Source organism: Crocuta crocuta, unplaced genomic scaffold (assembly GCF_008692635.1).
Source record: "Crocuta crocuta isolate KB4526 unplaced genomic scaffold, BGI_CrCroc_1.0 scaffold415, whole genome shotgun sequence".
NCBI classification, from domain to species: Eukaryota; Metazoa; Chordata; class Mammalia; order Carnivora; family Hyaenidae; genus Crocuta; species Crocuta crocuta.
This window is the reverse complement of record NW_027531525.1, coordinates 1,643,673-1,663,516: the sequence shown is the minus strand read 5'-3', so window position 1 is coordinate 1,663,516 and position 19,844 is coordinate 1,643,673. Positions and strand designations below refer to the sequence as shown.

The 19,844-nt window shown below is 51.0% G+C and overlaps 1 protein-coding gene across 1 annotated transcript; it reads left to right on the top strand.

The window, feature by feature from the left end:
* The first annotated feature begins 2,641 nt into the window (after window positions 1-2,641).
* Window positions 2,642-11,290, top strand: THEM5 (thioesterase superfamily member 5). Its single transcript, XM_077772584.1, has 6 exons — window positions 2,642-2,929; window positions 4,083-4,284; window positions 5,748-5,886; window positions 10,304-10,414; window positions 10,687-10,811; window positions 11,109-11,290. The coding sequence occupies exons 1-6, from the start codon at window positions 2,807-2,809 to the stop codon at window positions 11,150-11,152; spliced, it is 744 nt and encodes a 247-aa protein (XP_077628710.1). The 5' UTR covers window positions 2,642-2,806; the 3' UTR covers window positions 11,153-11,290.
* Window positions 11,291-19,844: the final 8,554 nt, after the last annotated feature.

The following is a 19,844-nucleotide window of genomic DNA, read 5'->3' as shown; positions in this document are numbered from 1 at the left end:
TTTCCAGTTCTTCTTTGGAGAATTTTGTTACCCCGTTACCTTGAATGTTGGGAAGATACAGTACGTGTTGCGTGTTGCTTACAAAAATAAGTAAGCACAATAAAGTGGATGCTAAAACCATCAGGCGCATCAATGTCCCTGCCGTGTCCCTGAATGTGTAATAAGCAAGTATAATAAATATTTTAATTATACTTTTGTTATAAATATAACTTACGAGAAAATATTTTATAGGAATAATACCATATATTGCTAATTTTTAACTTGTTCCTACTGGCAAACCTTATGATTCAGAGGGGCAACTGGGTGGCTCAGTCAGTTAAGCGTTCAACTTTGGCTCAGGTCAAGATCTCATGGTTTGTGGGTTCAAGCCTCGCGTCGGGCTCTGTGCTGACAGCTCAGAGCCTGGAGCCTGCTTCAGATTCTGTGTCTCCCTCTCTCTCTGTCCCTCCCCCACTCATGCTCTGTCCCTCTCTCTTTCTCTCTCTCTCCCTTTAATTTTTTTAATGTTTTTATTTATTTCTGAGAAAGAGAAGAGGGACAGAATCTGAAGCAGGCTCCAGGCTCTGAGCTGTCAGCACAGAGCCCGACGCGGGGCTCGAACCCATGAACTGTGAGATCATGACCTGAGCCGAAGTCAGACGCTTAACCGACTGAGCCACCCTGGTGCCCCTCTCTCTCTCAAAAATAAATAAACATTAAAAAAAATTTTTTTTTAACCTTATGATTCAGAGACTTTCCTCATAGACAATATTCAGTGCACAGAGATCTTATGATTGGTTCAAGTACAACAAGTTCAGTGAATTCCAAACTCTCAAGTTTGGAATAATATAATAAATTTTATAATATAAAACTCTCAAGTCCGAGTCTGTTTATAGTCCTTCTGGCTGTATGTTCTCAATGTCAGGGTTTCTTACGCCCTTCATTCATCTTCGGGGTTTGAGAGGACTGTATTTGGGAGAAAGTTATATTAGGAAACAATGAAACAGTTAAAAGTTTTACTTTCAGAGATACAGTAGATGCTACTGGATTTATCTTTCAGTTTTAGTTTCCTTTATGGATCTGTTTGTTATTCAGTAAATCCCATCAGTCTGTGTAATATTTTTTTAAATGTTGTTAATGTTTACTCATTTTTGAGAGACAGAGAGAGCAAAGTATGAGCAGAGGAGGGGCAGCGAGAGAGGGAGACACAACATCTGTAGCAGGCCCCAGGCTCTGAGCTGTCAGTACAGAGCCCGACGCGGGACTTGAACTCACGAACCTTGAGATCATGGCCTGAGCTGAAGGTCGGATGCGTAACTGACTGAACCCCGCATGTGCCCAGTCTGTGTAATATTTTAACTGTGTGAAATCCCTTTGTTACTTTATAGCCTGTAGTAGTGTGTCTGCCTTTTAAACCCGTTGCAATAACTTTGCTGAAGTAATAAGTTAGTCAAACTTTTCTTAAACAAACAAAAACCTTCACAGGTCGTGACAAAAATATATTCTACTTTTCTGGGGTAGCCAACTACAGAAATTGTGTGGGACAAAACCTATTAAATAAACCTTCCCTGTTAAATAAATCAGTTTGGTCTTTCAAAAACGGCCAAAAATCACCACCACCGTCACTATCATCATCATCATCATCATCATCCCACCTTTGCATAGTGCTGACCTTCAGAACATGCTTTTCTCCAGTGAATTAAAAACTGGGACTTATAGTTGAAAACTGGCAGTTTTGGGGCACCTGGGTGACTCAGTTGACTTCAGCTCAGGTCATGATCTCACAGTTTGTGGGTTCGAGCCCTGCATGGGCTGTGTGCTGACAACTAGTTCAGAGCCTGGAGCCTGCTTCCGATTCTGTGTCTCCCTCTCTCTCTGACCCTTCCGTGCTCATGCTGTCTCTCTCTCTCACACAAATAAATAAAAACATTTAAAAAAAAAAAGAAAGAAAAGAAAACTGGCAGTTTTAATTCAATAGAACAAACGCCTTCACCAAAAACAGACCACAGTCTCACAGCCGCTGGCTGAACACTCGTCCCACTTCCCGCTAGAAGCTGCCTCTCTTCCCGGCTTGCAGTCACCAGGCCTGCCCCGCCCTGCTCCCCACTCACCCTCGGCACCCAGCCCCTTCCCTGGGGTTCCCAAAGCGTGAGAGCCCCTTTGCTAAGCTGCTCCCTGCCAGATGATTTTCTGTCTCTGCATAGCCCTGCGCCAAACAGCAGGTGGAGGCTTCCCCGACCAGCCCTTGTCTGGGATAGAAGAAGGGGCGACTAAGGGCTTGTGGGCTGGTTTTGTGAGGGCCGGCACCAGACAGGAGCTTTTGTGGTCTTACGGCAGAGCACAGGTCACAAACGCTCCAGCACCAGCACACACAACATCCTCCCATCAAGAGACGGGCCTCCTTTATCATCTGGGGATGTTATTGCTTGTCCCCCAAACACTTCAGGGCACCCCTCCGAGGCTCCACACACCATAGGCTATTTCTTTATGTATTTTTTCCCCCTCTTTAACAATTAAATCTTTCTGGATTCAGGTCGGTCTTGTTAAGCCTTCATGCCCAAGCAGCATTTGCCCCTCCCCAAGTGCTGGGTGGGGCTTGGGACCAGCGAAAGGCCCTAAGCATCTGTGGGTATTGTGTCACACAAGCCCAGCCTTGCCTCATCATGCGCAGAAGGCTGCTGATGAAAGCTTGTGACAGGACGGGGGAGACTGTGTAGAGGTGGCTGCACCACCAGCATAAGGATACAGCTGAAGAGCGCTCCCTCACTTTGCTGCTCCCTTAAGAGTCTGCCAGGAGCTCCACCAGCCCCAGTCCTCACACTCAGCCATGATAAGGAGAACCTTCCAGGCGGCAATGAGCCTCGGCCGCCACAGAGTCCTCCCTGGAGCCCCCTACGTCCTGCCCAAGCTCAACCCCACCTCAGCGTTTGGATCCTCCACAGATTCCCTGGTGAGTAAGGTCCCCACTCAGCTAAGCAGGCGACCCTTCTCCTGGGAACTTGAGGCATAAAGAGCACTTCAAATTCCCGCTTCCCAGACCATCAGTGGGGAGGTGGGCAGTGCATTGGGAGGCTATTTGACTTGGCCAAGGGAAGGTGCTCTTGGGATACCAAACAGCCCAGTTCGAGGGGCTCCTGGCTGGCTCGGTCGGTAGAGCATGTGACTCTTGATGCCGGGGTTGTGAGTTTGAGCCCCATGTTGGGCACAGGGATTACGGAAGGAAGGAAGGAAGGAAGGAAGGGAAGGAGGAAGGAAGACAAACTAAGGAGCCCAGATCCAAAACTAGGACACTTTTGCCCCGGTCCAAATCTCCTGTGGCCACCGAGGAATCACTTTCCTTCTGTGGCACTCAGATCCCTGCGGCTGAGTTGGGGACTCCAGATGGAGGCCCCTGTGTACGGTTTGGCAAGCAGCTGGCGCACTGACCAGAGTTGTGACTGATCCATGAGCATTCGATGCCCCAGAGGGCTCACCTTGTCCCGCAGACGGTGTCACACTTCTGTGGGTGCCCAAGCCGTGTTTCAGAGGAACTCCCCTGGCTGGGCAGGCCCCCGGGGGTGGCCAGAGCTGGAGAAGCCCCTGAGGCGAGGGCGTGGTGACAGTGGTGCTCAGCAGCTGCAGTGGCATCCCCTCGGGTAAACAGCGTTCAGAATAGGCTCTAGTCTGACCATCAGCTCTCACGCTCACAAGCTCTGGTCAATAGGAGCAGTATTTGCTATTTTAGGAGGTTTTGTTCACTGAAACTTTAGCTCTCAGTTTCCCCATCTGTACAATGGGGCTGATACTAGCATTCTCAACCTCAAAGGACAGGTCACAGGTTTTAAACAGGACAGCTGTAAGGCACCACCACAGAGCAGTATGCCGCCACTCGTCAGCCCCTGTTCCTTTTTGCTCCTTCCTTTGCACTGAAGCGTCCCCTCGCCAGTCACCCACAGGTGTCCACAAACCCTCTGCAAGGAAAATGGGCTGCTTCTTGTACACCAGCACTGGCTGAAGGACTCGAGGAGCCGAGAACCCAGGAACAAATCACCTAGGGGTCTCACAGCCCAGGCAACAGCCCCTCCCCCAGGAAGCTCTTTGGTCTCCCTGATTTTGTTGCCCAGGTTTCAAGATTATGTCAGAGGAAGACGGATAAGAAGGATTATGCCCTTCCCAATGCCAGCTGGTGTCCAGACATGCTGAACTTGTACCAGGAATTTCTGGAGAAGACCAAGACTGAGGGCTGGATCAAACTGCCCTCTTTCAAGTCCAACAGAGACCACATCCAGGGGCTCAAGCTCCCATTCGGATTAGCAGTCGCCTCAGGTAAGGGCTGGCCTGGGAGGGCCTCTGGGCTTCCCCAGGGCCCCTGGCGGGTTCAGCCAGTCCCTTTGCCTGTGCTGACTCTCCACCCTCGGCGAGAAGTTCTGCTAGCTCTCTTCTAGTTCTCAGCTGCATGCAAGTCCTTTCTGTGTCTGCCTCACTCCTGATGCTGCAGCCCTGGGCAGGTAGAGGAAAAGAGCACCCTCTCTGGTCTCTGGCTCCCCTCCTCTCATCCCAGAGAATGCCACCTCGTGGCTGCCTTTGCTCCCAGAGTACCCCCTGCCCCCCTGCCTTCCTACTGGGCGTTCTTCCGCACCATCAAGCCTTATCCCAAGTCCTCCTCTCTGCCCAGTAAAAGCCCTTAGGCGTCCCCACCCCTCTGCACGCTTTGGCGCACTGTCTTCATTCTGCCGGGCCCATAGCAGTCTCCCAAAACACCCACCAGATGGATAGAACTTTCCACCTTCGTCTTTCTTCTTGCGTGCACATGCCTATGTGTGTGTGAGTGTGTGTCCCTATTTTCTTGTCTCATTCATGTATGTGGTTTTCCTGCCCAGTGATGAATGGGTGGTAAGGTAGACAGATGACCTTTGGGTTTATGTCACAAACAAAGCAAGGTCACCAGAATAATTGTTTTTTCAAAGAACTTGGTATTCATCAAAAGGATGTAGTTGTTGTCGTTGTCTTGGGGGAAAAAAACCCAGAACCCCAGATGGACTTTTCTGCACTTATTTTACTTTTTGGGTCTTTTAAAGATTTTATTTTTAAGTAATCTCTATACCTACGTGGGGCTTGAACTCATAGGCCTGAGATCAAGAGTCACATGCTCCACCAACTGAGCCAGCCAAGCACTCCTATTTTACTATGTTTAGCATTTTACTGCTTGTTATTTTGAATTATATGTGAATTACATGTTACCTTTTTAAAAAAATTTTTTTAATGTTGTATTTATTTCTGAGAGAGAGAGAGACAGCATGAGCAGGGGAAGGTCAGAGAGAGAGGGAGACACAGATCAGAAGCAGGCTCCAGGCTCCGAGCTAGCTGTCAGCACAGAGCCCGACGCGAGGCTCAAACCCACGGACCATGAAATCATGACCTGAGCTGAAGTTGGACGCTTAACCAACTGAGCCACCCAGGCGCCCCTCCGTGTTGCATTTTAAATCTTCAATGTTTAAGGCCTATTAAAGTCTTAATCTGGTCATGATCCTATCTCTATGCTCAGCCAGGGAACTTCCTGACTATTTCTCCTTCCAGACTGAGGCGTCCCTGAGAAGAGGCCCCCTCTCCACTCTCAGATTGAAGGCTCCCTGAGGGCAGAGCCCGGGCGTCCTCTGGTTCTCTCCCAGACCTTGCGCCTGAGACAGGGCTCCAGCCACGGTGCTGAATGACTGGCCCCACATCACAGCTGGGCCCCAGACAGTCACGAACTCCCTTCCTCAGCCGCAACACCGCCCATCTCTCCCCAGACAAAAGCGACTCGCGCATCTTCACCAGGTGCATCCAGGAGGAAGGACAAGGCTACGAGTATGTCATTTTTTTTCACCCGTCTGAGAAGAAGTCCATCTGTCTTTTCCAACCTGGCCCCTACTTGGAGGGGCCCCCAGGGTAAGGCCACAGGCAGGGACTGGGTGGGTGTCCTCAGCTGGCTTGCTCAGCTGATGCATTAGCCACACGCCAGACCCTGGAGTCTGCGCCTCTCCCTAAGGAGCTGGGTGGGGGTGGGGGGCACTGGGCTTCTGTCTCCACAACAGGCCTGGAAAGGCAACCTGGGTCCCCTGGTCCAACCCATTGTTAAGATAAGGAGAACCCCCACAAAGAAAGTGGTTTTAGGGGCCGCTCTGAGAGAAGGGTGTGGTGATTTGGAAGAGGACAGATGTGAGCTGGGCTTCCAGTCCTGCTCTGTCTTGCTGGTCTTTGGGCCCCGAGCAAGCAGTTTGATTTCTGACCTTCAGCCTCATGACCTGAAACCCTGGGCAGTAATATCCACCCGCCGGAGTGGCTGAAAGCTATGATGTTATATATACACTCATCATGAACCATGTGGCACAATATAGCTGTCAGACACCATCTACCCAAACTTCATACTTTGCCCACGGACTGAGGCACACAGAGGAAAGGTAGCTTGCCCACAGAGCCCGGACAATCAAGGACTCCAAGTACTAGATCCCCAACTGGCCCACTGATCTCTGCATTGCATTCTGCTGTCTTCAGGCTTGGAATAGGCCCAGGAAGGAATGTACACCAGACATAAATTCCACAAGAGAACTCAAGCTGGCCTTGAGCCTCTTGCCCGAGGCCACTGTGCCACTAGGTCCGTGGTTGTTTGCCTTCTGCTCCATCACTGTTCCTTTTTTTTTTTTTTCATTTTTTAATGTTTTATTTATTTCTAGGAGAGAGAGAGAGAGACAGCGTGAGCAGGGGAGGGTCAGAGAGAGAGGGAGTCACAGACTCTGAAACAGGCTCCAGGCTCCGAGCTGGCTGTCAGCACAGAGCCCGACGCGGGGCTTGAACCCACGAACCGCGAGATCATGACCTAAGCGAAAGTCAGACGCTTAACCGACTAAGCCACCCAGGCGCCCCTCACCGTTCCTTCTTTAGACAATCACCGAAGGTTGCTGGTGGTGTCAGAGCTCCTGAAGGAAGAGGGAGAAAGGGGGAGGCAGCCTTAGGGTCCCACGGCCTGAGAGGGACTCGGTAGCAGTTAAATTCAGAGATCTTAATAGATGTCAGCGCCCCACAGGTCATGGCTCCAGACTGCGGCCCTTGGTCTCCTTGGAAATATCAAAGCCGTCTTCCACGGGGACACTGGTTTTCATACTAATGCGTGCCGACACTGGGGGACTAGGCCAGAGCCCTACGCAGGTCAGGGATCCCCTTCCTTCTAAAGAGGAAAACCCCAGGAAGGGGGTGAAGTGTAGCTGACTTTTATTTAGGGGCTTATGATGTGGGGCAGGAGAGACAGAGGAGGACCACCCACCACTAAGGCTAGTAGGTTGAGGGGTCCAGAGAAGGGACTAGTACTGAGTAGAAAGAAACACCCAGTTCAGTCTATCTAGTGTGTAGGGAAAACCCATTTCTCCTCTGCTATCTTTCTCTCCTGTGTGTCTCCTTGCCGCTCACACGGGACCCTTCACTTCTGACACCACTTACCACCAAATGGGTGGAGGCTTTCCCCCACACCCAGCAATTCTGTGACACCAGCTGGGTGTCCTTCCATTTAACTCCATTCTGACACCATCTACCTGTAGACAGCACCAGATCTCTCAGGGTAAGGGCTGGTCCTCAAGCCCGCCCCTCCCCCCCAACTCCAGAGGCCAGTCACAAGTAGCAGGCCCCCAGGCCCCCACGACTTCTGTCTGACTTGGCTATATTGGGGAGCAAAAATTCCCTGTCGCCCTCAAGGGTCCTTCCAGCTGCACTAGGAATCATATTGACATGAGGCAGATGAATAAGAGAAAAGCAAATTAATAGTATATATAAACAGGAACTCCACACAGACATGGAAATTCCCAAGATGGGCAAAATGAAGAAACTATGTCATCCTGAACAAAGGGGCGGGGGTAGGGGTCTGGGACTCTAAGGGGAAGAATGCCCTTCATAGAGCAAGCGGAAGAACAGATGTTTGTAATCAGACCCTTGCCCTGCCCTACGGATGGGTCACGCCGAAAAAATTTATCTCTGGTAATAAACTTTATTCTGGGAAAGACCCCCAATTTCAATTCTTTGTGAAGTTATAGCAAAGTTTCTCTTGAGCCCACAGGGCCTCGATCACCTTCAGCTCAAAATAATCTTCATGTCAAACTGGCCCATCTTGGGGCGGCTTGCCTTGGCCCCTGCAATTACAAATCAGAGGTTCCTACAGCCCCCTCCTTGGGTTCAATTACTTTGCTAGAGAGGCTTACAGAACTCCAGGGACCACTTACGCTTACCAGTTTATTACAGAGTATGATAAAGGATACCGAAGAACGGTCAGATGAGGCAGGTTCACGGGTGAAGTCTGGGAGGGTCCCCAGCTCATGCGAGAGCTTCTGTCCCTGAGGAGTCACCATCCTACCACTGTGACTGTGTTTGCCTCCTTAGAAACTTTCCCAACCCTACACCGTTAGGATTTTATAGAGGCTTCCACACACAGGCATGATGCATCCTTACTCCATTTCAGGCCCTTCTCCCTTCTTGAGAGAATGGGCGTGAAGTGGAAAGTGCCAAGCTTTTAATCATGGCTTGGTCTCTCTGGGGACAGCTCCCACCCAGGAGCCATCCAGCGCCCCGCCCAGAGTTGCTTCAATAGAACAAGACAGGCTCACCACTCAGGAAATTATGAGTGTCAGCAGCACTGTGTCGGGAATCAGAGGCAGAGACCAATGTATAGTTTCTATCTTGTCTTAAGTACCCACCCCGCCCGGAGGCAATTGGGAGGGGCAGCTTACAGGGACTGGCCAAGAGCTCTCCTGCAGGATCCGCACACTTGCCAACGAGTCCTCTGCCGCCAGTGATGGTAATAAGGGAAGACAGGATTGGGGTTCTCTCATACCACCTCCTTTTTTCGTCTTTCAAGCAATGTGGAGGTAGACAAGGGGATTTGTTAACATTACCTCAGGTAATCTGATGAAATAGGAATTAGCTTTTTTAATGTTTACTCATTTTTGAGAGAGAGAGAGACAGCATGAACGGAGATGGGGCAGAAAGAGAGAGAGACAGAGAATCTGAAGCAGGCTCTAGGCTCTGAACAGCACAGAGCCCGATGTGGGGCTCGAACCCATGCACCGCAACATCATGACCTGAGCTGAAGTCGGACACTTAACCGACTGAGCCACCCAGGTGCCCGTTATAGGAATTATTTTTATTCACAAATCATAGTGAACAAACCTAGGCTCAGAACAGCTTAGCAACCTAGCAGCTCAATAATTTAGCAAATTGAGGGGCGCCTGGGTGGCTTAGTCGGTTGAGCGTCCGACTTTCGCTTAGGTCATGATCTCGCGGTTCGTGGGTTCGAGCCCCACGTCGGGCTCTGTGCTGACTGCCAGCTCAGAGCCTGGAGCCTGTTTCGGTCTGTGACTCCCTCTCTCTCTGACCCTCCCCTGCTCACGCTGTCTCTCTCTCTCTCTCTCTCCTAGAAATAAATAAAAATATTTAAAGAAAAGAAATGAAACAATAATTTAGCAACTTGCTCAAGATCTAACAGGTAGTGAGAGGTGGAGCATGGAGTCCAACCAGGCAAATGTGGTTGCATGGCCCCCAGCTCTTTCCCCTCCTGGTGGTGGCAATGGGAGGGGACCCCGCGCTGGCACGGGGGGGCAGCTGGCCTGGCCCATGGAGAATCATGCTTTTGAAAACCAGAACCTTGAATTTGGGTTATCTGTTAGACTTGTGCGCCCTTCTATTTTCCCCAAGCTAACCAACAGCGAAGTCGCTTTGGTGTGAAGGTCAGTTTACACAAGAATGAACATCTCGCTCACTCTAAGGAAAGCAGGGGTTTGCAGCATCCCGCTGAAGCGGGCCCTTTCTGCAGGCCTGCTGCTCGCCGCTCGGCAGGCCGTCCCCCTGGCACTGGAGAGGATGAAAGTCACATTTCACATTTAGCCACCTTGAAAGTGCAGGCTGGGTGCTGGCCCTGGCTGGACTGCCGTGAGCGGGGAGCTGGCCCCGGGCTATGCCTCCGAGGCCAAGCCGAAGAGCGCGGGGGCTTTCCCGTCCTCTGCATGAGCGCACCCTTCCGAATGATGGCCACTGCTGCTGGCAGTTAGGTGAAGAGTCAGAAAAATGTTTTCCCGTGAACTTTGTCAGAAAGAAGAAAAACCACAACGTTTTCCTGGCAAAGTACGATCATGGTGGCAGGAGTCACTAACATATGCTGCAGCGACACGGAAAAGCTGAAGCGACTTTGGCCAGTTTGATCGGCTGGGGTCCTGCTCTGTTTCCTTTCCTGTCCTGGAGAAAGGCATGTAGAGGCAGGGTGGTTCCACAGTCAGGGTCGTGGTCAGGGGGGGCCCACAGCCCAGGCCTTGCTTCTCCCCACTCCCAGGTTTGCACATGGAGGCTCCCTGGCCACCATGATGGACGAGACCTTCTCTAAAACCGCTTACCTGGCTGGAGAGGGGCTGCTCACACTCAGCCTCAACATCAGGTTCAAAAAGTGAGTATGGATCTTTGCGGTGTGGGCCAGAGCCACAGCTGTTTTGTCATTGAGGGGTGGCCGTCCTCCGTGGTGGGGTGCAGGAGCCCTGTCTGCCGCTCTCCTTCCCCTGTTGCTGCTAAGCCTTTCCGCTAAGCATGGCCTCTGCCATCAGATCCTGGGAGCCTGCAAATGGGCCTTGAGCCACTTGCTCCTTGAGACAGGGTGGGCTGAAGAGAGGATGGTGGCCAGGTGTTCATATGAGGGCAGGGCTGAGCCACTGCCTCTTTCAGCTTGATCCCCGTGGGCTCTCTGGCTGTACTGAACGTTGATGTGGAGAAGATTGAGGACCAGAAGCTTTATATTTCCTGCATCACCCAGAGCAGGGACAAGCAGATAGTCTATGCCAAGTGCTCAGGTAAGGAGGTTCTCAGCCTCAGCCCACACTCTGTCCTTGCCACCATCAGCCCCAGGACAAATGGAAGGAAGAATCCGGAGGATCCGGTCCCAAACCGAGGTCCAGCTTTTTGGAGTGGGGTTGGGCACCTGCTGTAGACTCTGATGAAGTGAGGGAGAACCCGGCTAGGATTTTTTTTCTATGTGCGAGTGGCCTAACCTGCGCCACAAGGAAAGGATCAGGTACTAGGTGACAGGATGCAAATGCTCCGAGCACCCCACCCAGCTCCCGCTGCTCAGCTTGTTCTTCTCCTTGCAGGTGTTTTCCTTCAACTGCAGCTGGAAGAGGAATCGCCCCAGTAACAGTCCCTGAGCCTCTGGCTGACTGCTCTGCCCCCTCAGGACCCCCTACAGAGCAGAGGAGCGGGGGTTCTCCAGGAAGTGACTGGTGAGGTGAAGGCAAGGGCACTGTCCTCGGAGGAAATAAAGACTCACAACCTCCTTCTCAGGCTGAGACCCTTCTGTAGTGGGAAATCAGAATCTTGCCCACATCCCACACACACCATCCAGTGCCAACCAAGAGATTTCTCGAGCACCTGCAGGTACCGGGCCTGGGGTGAGGCACCGAGCACACAGTGACAGGAGACGGGGTCCCCGGTGCTGAGACACACAGCAGCAGGCCAGGAGCAGAGGGCCCCACAGCCTCCTGCCATGGATGTAGTATAGACACAAAGGGAGGAGGGGTCAAGTTCGCCCTATAAAGGAGCTCAAAAAAGACTTTCTAGATGAAGCAGTGCTTAAACTGAGTCTCAAAACTTGAGTGGTGCTCACCAGGCATGCAAGGGAGGAGAGGACTGTCCAGGCAAAGGGGATAGTGAAAGCAAAGGAGTAGGGGGTAAAAGGGCACAGTGACTTTGGAGAAGAGCAAGGGGTTGAGTAGAGCAGGAGTTTAAGGAAAGAGAAGGGGGTGGGGGCAGGAGCAGTCCACAGAAGCCTTCCTAAACCCTGCTAATGGAACTTGAACTTGGTCTTGTAGGGAAGAGGAAGGCTTTACAGGGTTTAGCCTGGGGGCTGGGGGGAGGGGTGACATAAAGTTTTGTTTTTTAGAAAGATGACTCTGGTGGTAGTAAAGGGGGGGGTGTCAGCAAGAGACTGATGAAAACTGACATGGGACAGCTGGGAGTGAAGTCTACAGAGTGACGAGGGGACGGGGACAAAGGATAGGGAAGGGCTCTGAGGTAGAACCTTGGGTCACACAAAGGCTTAACTTTGGGGCAGATGACCAAAGAGCCACTAGAGGCCGAGGATAGGACAGGAGTGACTATTCTAAAGAGGGAGAGGTCAGCAGTGTCAAATGCTTAAGAGAAGGCCAGACAGATGACAACTAAACACAAACCTTTGCCTTTGACAGTGAGGAAGGTGAGGGTCTTCTTTGCCAGGAGGTGGGAGCAAAGTCCAAATTATGTTGAATGAAAAAATGGATGGAAATGGCGAAGTGAATCTAGATGATTCTTTCTAAGAATGTTGTTGTTGTTGTCAATGTCATTTAAAGAAAGAGGGTTGAGTATATTTATAAATTGCTTTGGAAGGAGCCAGCGGACAGAGGCTGAAACTCTAGGAGAGAGGGAGGTGTCATCCAACCGAACAGCTACCCGGTCTTAGAGACGGTCAAGAGCACAAGTGGGGACAGCATAAGTGACTCTGACACCAAGCAGGATAGGAAGTTGACAGGATTCACGCCAGAGCACCTCAGCTTCCTCAGTGAAACGGGAGGCAAGGCCATCCGTGAGGAGAGAGGTCTGGAGGAGGGGCAGTGATTGGGACAGGCCACTGTGGGGATCAGGAGAAAAAACCAGCCAGGTCCATGCGGGCCAAGGCGTGCAGAAGGCCCAGGTGCTGATGGAAAACGGAAGTGCACCGACCTGAGGTGAGCCAGCAGGCAAGACCACGAGATGATGGCTGACAGGTCAGGGGAGGAAACAGTGGTAAAGGAGAAAAGAGAACGTGACCAGCACACATTTCTAAGGCATTATGGTCTGATATGGAGATGATTACAGACTAAAGAAGGCAATAGTCCTCCAGGAGAAGTCAGAACCTCCATCTGAGTTGCAGAGGAGAGAAGTGGGAAACCGAGCAACTTTCCTCGGGGATGATTGAGATGTCTGTTAAGACGGCTGGTGCTGGGGATGCCCAGGAAGAGGTCAAGGACTCAAGAAGTTTTACCCAAGAATGACAATCCCAAGGGGCATATCACAAGTGATTATTCCCTATTAGGTGTGGTGAAGCCAAATACTAAAACACGTAAACCTTTACATCTCTGTAGCACAATCCGTATCTTTTTTTTTTTCTATTTTAAATGTTTTATTTATTTCTGAGAGAGAGAGACAGCATGAGCAGGGGAGGGTCAGAGAGAGAGGGAGACACAGAGTCCAAAGCACGCTCCAGGCTCTGAGCTGTCAACACAGAGCCCGACACGGGGCTCAAACCCATGAACCATGAGATCATGACCTGAGCCAAAGTCAGATGCTCAACTGACTGAGCCACCCAGGCACCCCCATAATCCATATCTTAAATAGCATGGACTTCTTACCTTACTCACATGAAGCCCAGTTGTTGGCATATAGGAGTCACTCAGGAATCTGGCCGACGAAAGCTCAGCCATGTCCAACATATGATTTCCAAAGTCATCCTGGGTGTTGACACCCAGTTACCAGATGGGAGAGGAATCACAAGGGAGGTGTTTGGGGGCCACGCTTCATGGTATTTCCATTGATCAGAACTCAGTCATGAGGCCCCACTAAACAGCATTGGTTGGAAAATGTGGTCTAACTATATGTTGTGGAAGAAAGGGAAAAGGGATTGATGAATACCTGGCAACTACTCAGTCTGAGAGGAGGATCGGCAGAGAAACAAAGAGTCTACACCCAAACCCTTATCCTAGTAAGTGAAGAATTCAAGTCCAGGCCTAGGCTGAGGTTCCAGGATCTGGGGCTGGGACCAGGGATTCAGGGGATCAGAGAGAATGGACCCCTTTGTAGCATGGAACAGGGTCAGAGAGTTGTACACGAAGTCCACAGTGGTGGGGAGGCAGGCAGACCAGGTTCTCTTTCTAGCAACTAGACCACACACTTTCTAAGCCATCAATCTTGAAGAATGGGTCAAGGATTGGTGGACCTAGATTTCAAGGGCCGTGACCCAGTGGCCTTCAAAAGCTAAAGACATACTAGAGGCCATACCCAAAAATCTTGTGGCAGCCAACTTTCCACTCCCCCATATATTCACATCAAAACCCTTTCTATTTTTCCTCTTTCACAGTTGCCTTGATAATCTAAAAACAGTCTAAGCCAGTGTATCCCAAAGCCTGATGGTCCTTTATTCATGGTCAAGGAGAGTCCATTTGTCATTAAAACACTCCCAGTCGAGGGGCGCCTGGGTGGCTTAGTCGGTTAAGCGTCCGACTTTCGCTTAGGTCATGATCTCGCGGTTCATGGGTTCGAGCCCCACATCGGGCTCTGTGCTGACTGCCAGCTCAGAGCCTGGAGCCTGTTTCAGTCTGTGACTCCCTCTCTCTCTGACCCTACCCTGCTCATGCTGTCTCTCTCTCTCTCTCTCTCTCCTAGAAATAAAATTTAAAAAAACAAAAAAACAAAACACTCCCAGTCGAGTCACTACATCTGCACAACTGAACACAGCTAGAGAAAAATCTCTCAGCCGGGCTGTTCCATCTCGGCATAAAGCCATGGTTGCTATCCTAAAGGCAAGCCTGCAATACTGCCCAGGAGCCATCTTGCATTTTCCCTAGAGCATTCAGTCCCCCGTCCTCCTGGGTGACTTCCTTTCCCAGTCCCCTCTGCTCAAACCCTAGAGCCACTTTCTCTTCCACCAATCACCACTCTTAGCTAGTGACTTTATGAGCAATTAATTAAAAGCATTCAGAGGATGGGGCACCTGGGTGGCTTAGTCGGTTAAGCGTCCAACTTTTGCTTAGGTCATAATCTCGCGGTTCGTAGGTTCAAGCCCCGCGTCGGGCTCTGTGCTGACTGCCAGCTCGGAGCCTGGAGCCTGTTTCAGAGTCTGTCACTCCCTCTCTCTCTGACCCTCCCCAGCTCACGCTGTCTCTCTCTCTCTCCTAGAAATAAATAAAAAATATTGAAAAAAAAAAGCATTCAGAGGAAACAAGTTCTTACCGCCCACTCCTCCACCTTCTACCTCTTATTCAGTTACTCTATATTCTCTCCAGTAACTGGGTGAACTATTAACACAGCAGGCAAAGGACAACCCCTAGATTCATTTCTCACGCATGACATCTATTTCTTCACGTCTACTCAGGAATATTGCTTCACACCTCTTCTTTGTCTCTTCTACATTACCAATGTCCCCCTTTCTATGGGATCTTTCCCATCGGCATACAAACACACCACTATTTCTCTCACTTAACATTTTTTCTCTTGATTCCACTCCCCACTCCCCGCCCCACTACCCCACTTCCCCACGTCCTCCGGCTCTTTTAGTAAATTCTTCAAGAGAATTGTTTTTGCTCTCTTTCCCCTAACCTTTTGGCAGCCCACTGCAACCAGGCTTTTGCCTCCACCACTCCATCGAAATGTCTCTTGTCAAAGTCACCATGACTTTGCATTGCTAAATCCAGTGATGAGTTCTCAGTCCTCACCTTACTGGATCTTGCCACAGCATCTGGCACAGCTGGTTCTCCTCCTCTTCCTTCTAAATGTTGGCATGCCGGGGCACCTGGGTGGCTCAGTCGGTTGAGCGCCCAACTTCGGCTTAGGTCATGATCTCGAGGTTCATGGGTTGGAGCCCGCATCGGGTTCTGTGCTGACAGCTCAGAGCCTGGAGCCTGTTTTGGATCCTGTGTCTCCCTCTCTCTCTACCCTTCCCCCACCAATGCTCTGTTTCTCTCTGTCTCAATAATAAATTAAAAAACATTAAAAAAAAATTAAATGTTGGCATGCCCAGCACTCCGTCTGACTCTTGAGCCCCAGACCCTTACTCTTTTCTACCTGCCCTTCAAGACTTGTGACCTTAAATTCCATCTTCATTTCTCTTGGTGCCCACATTTATATTTCCAGTCTGGAGCTCTCCTCTGGACTCAGGTTCATAAATCCAACTGCTTGCCCAGTGTCTCCATTTAGATGTCTGGCACACATCTCAAACTTAATGGATCCAAAACTGAGCTCCTAAACTTTCCTCTTCTTGGCAAATGATAACTTTGTTCTTCTAGGTGCTCAGGCCAAAAGCCTTGGGTCGTTCTCTCTCTTTAGATGGAGATGGATCCATTTATTGATTTTATCTTCAGAATAGTTCCAGATCTTGATCCATGTCCCAGTCATCTTGTATAAAGATTATTTCAATAGTCTCTTATCTGGTTTCTCTAATTATGTCTTTATCCCCTTCATTTTGTTCTCAGCAGCCACTGGAACAATTCTTTTAATACATGTCAAGTAATATCGCTCCTCAGCTCATTACAAGTAGAAGCTAGAATTGTCACAGTGGCTATAAGCCCCAGCAATGCCCGGTCCTGTTACCCCTCTGCCACCCTCTCCCCTTCACTCATTGTGTTCCAACTATACTGGCCACTTTGCCTCCGTGAACACTCTAGACATGCTTCTGCCTCAGAGCCTCTCATTGGTGATTCCTTCTGCCTAGAATGCTTTCCCTTCAGATAACCTTCCTCTCTCCTTCCTGTCATTTCTGAAGTGTTCCCTTATCAATGTGGCCATCCCTGACCACCCCATATAAAATCGAGTCCTCCTCTATGATCCTTTCCTACTTTTACTTTCTCCCCAACACTGATTTCCTTCTAATAAACCGTACTATTTTTACCAATTTTTTTTTTTGGTCTATTATCTTTCTTCCTCCAAGAAAGCACCAACTTCAGCTGGCTAGATGTATCTGTTTTCTCATCGTTATATCCTCAAGTTCAGCATAGTACCTGGCACATAGTAGGTAATCAATAACTGATTGAATGAATGGATGAATGAATGAAGCCACAGAATCAGACTTCCCTGAATCCTACCCTACACCTGGGCTTCTTATTACAAAAGCAAGAAATGTCCTATTGTCAAGTCAGATTGAGCTGGGGTTCCTGTTTTCTTGTACTTCGAGCAGAAGTGAGCTGAACTGATACACAGGTATTATCTCACTTAAGCCTCACACCAACTCTGAGAATTAGGTGTGCTCTCTCCATCTTCCAGATGGGAGAAGTGAACCCCAGAGAGATTAAGTTATATGCCAGATTAAGCTAGTAGATGGCAGAGCTGAGACCCTCAACCCATCTGACCGATCCCAAGGCCATGAGTTCTTGACTGCAGCCCTCCATGCAGACCACCCTCCCAAGAAAGGAGCCCAGGGCTGAGCTGAGTCAGGAGCCACGGGACTAGCGGGTCTGGGGTCACCAAGGACTTGCACAAAAGAAGCACTTGCTCTCCCAAAACTCCCAAGTATCAGATGTTAAAATAACCATCTTGTTTCCTGCATTTCACAATTCATCTTGTTGTTGCCGCTTGTGTGTTTCTTGTCTGTCTCTCCCCTTAGAATGCTCCCCATTCTATGTATCCCCAGCACCGGACACAGTGAATGGATGACTGAATTGATTCGGGTATTAATTCTGCTTAATGTCATTAATTCATTCAACAAATCGATTGAGCACCTGCCTGTACTAAGTACTGTCCTCATGATGCTTACCGTCTAGTAAGACACTAAATAAATAATCACATACAAAAATCACAGAGAAAGGGGCACCTGGGTGGCTCAGAGAAGTGTCCGACTTCGGCTCAGGTCATGATCTCACGGTTCCTGGGTTCAAGCCCCGCATTGGGCTCTGTGCTGACAGCTAGCTCAGAGCCTGGAGCCTGCTTCAGATTCTGTGTCTCCCTCTCTCTCTGACCTTCCCCTGCTCATGCTATCTCTCTCAGAAATAAATAAATAAATAAATAAATAATTTTTTAAAATCACAGAGGAAAAAAAAAACAAAAAACTGCGACCAAGGCCAGAAAGGAAAAGTATGGGGCACTGAAAGTATACAACAGAAGCCCCTAATTTATTTATTTTGAGAGAGAGACAGAGAGCCAGCATGGGAGGGCCAGACAGGGGGAGAGAGAGAAAATCCCAAGCAGGCTCCACACTGTCAGTGTAGAGCCCGGTGTGGGGCTTGAACTCATGAACCGTGAGATCATGACTTGAGTTGAAACCAGAGTTGGACGCTCAACCAACTGAACCATGCAGAAGCCCCTGATTTAGCCGGGAGACTGTCAGTGAGGGCCTCCAGATCTGAAGGATGGAAGGGGGTGTGGTCCTAGGAGAGGAAATGGCCTCTGCAAAGATCCTAAGGACTGAATGAGCTGGATGCCTTTGAGAGACTGAGGGATGGTGGGTGCACTGAGGGTCTGGTCTCACCTTGCCAGCGGTGGCCTGTGCTTCCTAGATCTGCCTGCAGGGGAGGGGAAGGAGAGGAGAGGGAGGCATCCTCCATGTTTACAGTTGAACAGCCTTCTGCCAAAGACGGGGGGCACAGGCCAGCTTGAGGTTGGCCCAAGGACGGAACCAGCTTTGCCTCAGTGTCTCTGTGTCCAGACACCTGGACCCTGGTGGCTTTTCCTTAGGCCAGTGTAATTCAGAGAACGAGTCACAGAAAGTCACTCTGTCTGGGAAGCTATTGTGATGGCTCCAGAACAGGAGGGGGGGTGGGGGTGGGGGATATGTCAAAGCAGGATCCCAGCAAGGAGGGCTTTGCAGAGTACCGCGGTTTGTGTGACCAAGGCTACGTGTGGCTTCACCTGGCGGGGCTAGGGTGTAGCCAGTGCAGCACAGGGGGCTGGAGGCCACTGCCCACTGATGCCGGCCTTCTGCCCGCCGCCGCCCCAGGGGGGCGCAGAGGAGGCCGGGGCTCATCGCGGCGAGAAACCTGGAGGAAGGAGTTAAGAAGGACGGGCTGATGACCGTGGAGACAGAGCTCTGTTTATCCAGGAAAAGAGGTCGTACGTAGGCAGCGGAGGCCCCTGCCAGCTCCTCCCAGAAGGACGGGGCTGGGGGAGCAAGCCGGAGAGGAAGCTGCTCCCCTCCGGGCTCTGAACGCCTGCGGGCCAGAAGCCAGGAACCAGCGGCGGCCTACAGGTGAGGCCTGCACCCCGGGCGTCCGACAGAGCCTGCGGCGGGCTCGGACTCCCAGGAGGACGGCCAGAACGTCGCGGTCCCGCGGGCGGGACTCGGGGGTGCGGTGAGCGAGCGGCGGCGGAGCCTCTGAGAGAGCCGCTCTAGGGGTGGCGGAGAATCAATACCTCCTTTGTGCTCGGAGGTTTCCTGGGGAGAAGAGGAGTGGAGCGTGGGAGTGGCGGCCCAACGGCCGGGCCCCGCCCCGCAGACTCGGGATGCGGCGGGGCTGGGAGGCTGNGTGCTCGCAGGACAGCAGCCGGGTGTGCAGCGAGTGTGCTTCTGGCCTGGAGCCACTCGGAAAGAAGAGGGGGGAGCGAGAGGAGGAAGGTGGGGCCAAAGGATGGCTCCTTCTTAGGAGGCTCGCGCCGCCGGGGCGCAGGGAAGGCGGCCAGAGGGGGCGCCGGACAAGACCTTGGAAGAGAGTCTTGAGTATTCGGGACCCGCGAGGGAGAAGGGGAAGAGCCTGCCTAGGGCCTCTGTGCCTCTTCGGGGGAGCAGGATGTACAAGCGGGGTTTGGGATCTGGGTCCGTGTGTGTGTGACTACAGACCTTGTGATGATTAGAGAATGTTCCTCTAATTCTCCTAACAATAGCCTAGAGTTCTTTCTAGGGGGTGTGTTGGGCCTTCTGATCCTTTAGTGAGTGAGCACCGTTAGCACTAATTGCGGAGTCTGTGCATGTGTCCGAGGCCCCCATCTGAAAAATGACTGTCCGGTGTCCTCCATTTCTCCCCAGGCCTCCAGGCTTCGCGGCCTCCTGGTTTTCCCGCCCAGACAGGGGTCCGCGCACTGTAGGCCAAGTGCTTGGCGCACCCGGTGGACGCTCGAAGCGTCACCCACCTCCGGCCCCCTTCTCTCCTCCAAAGACCTCCCCGCCAGGAACGCTG

Bases quoted from the DNA above. Each gene is read 5' to 3' on its own strand.
- THEM5 (XM_077772584.1), top strand. From the start codon at position 2,807: ATGATAAGGAGAACCTTCCAGGCGGCAATGAGCCTCGGCCGCCACAGA. The intron at 5,887-10,303 runs GTAAGGCCACAG...CCCCACTCCCAG, and splicing joins TACTTGGAGGGGCCCCCAGG to GTTTGCACATGGAGGCTCCC. The intron at 10,812-11,108 runs GTAAGGAGGTTC...TTCTCCTTGCAG, and splicing joins AGTCTATGCCAAGTGCTCAG to GTGTTTTCCTTCAACTGCAG.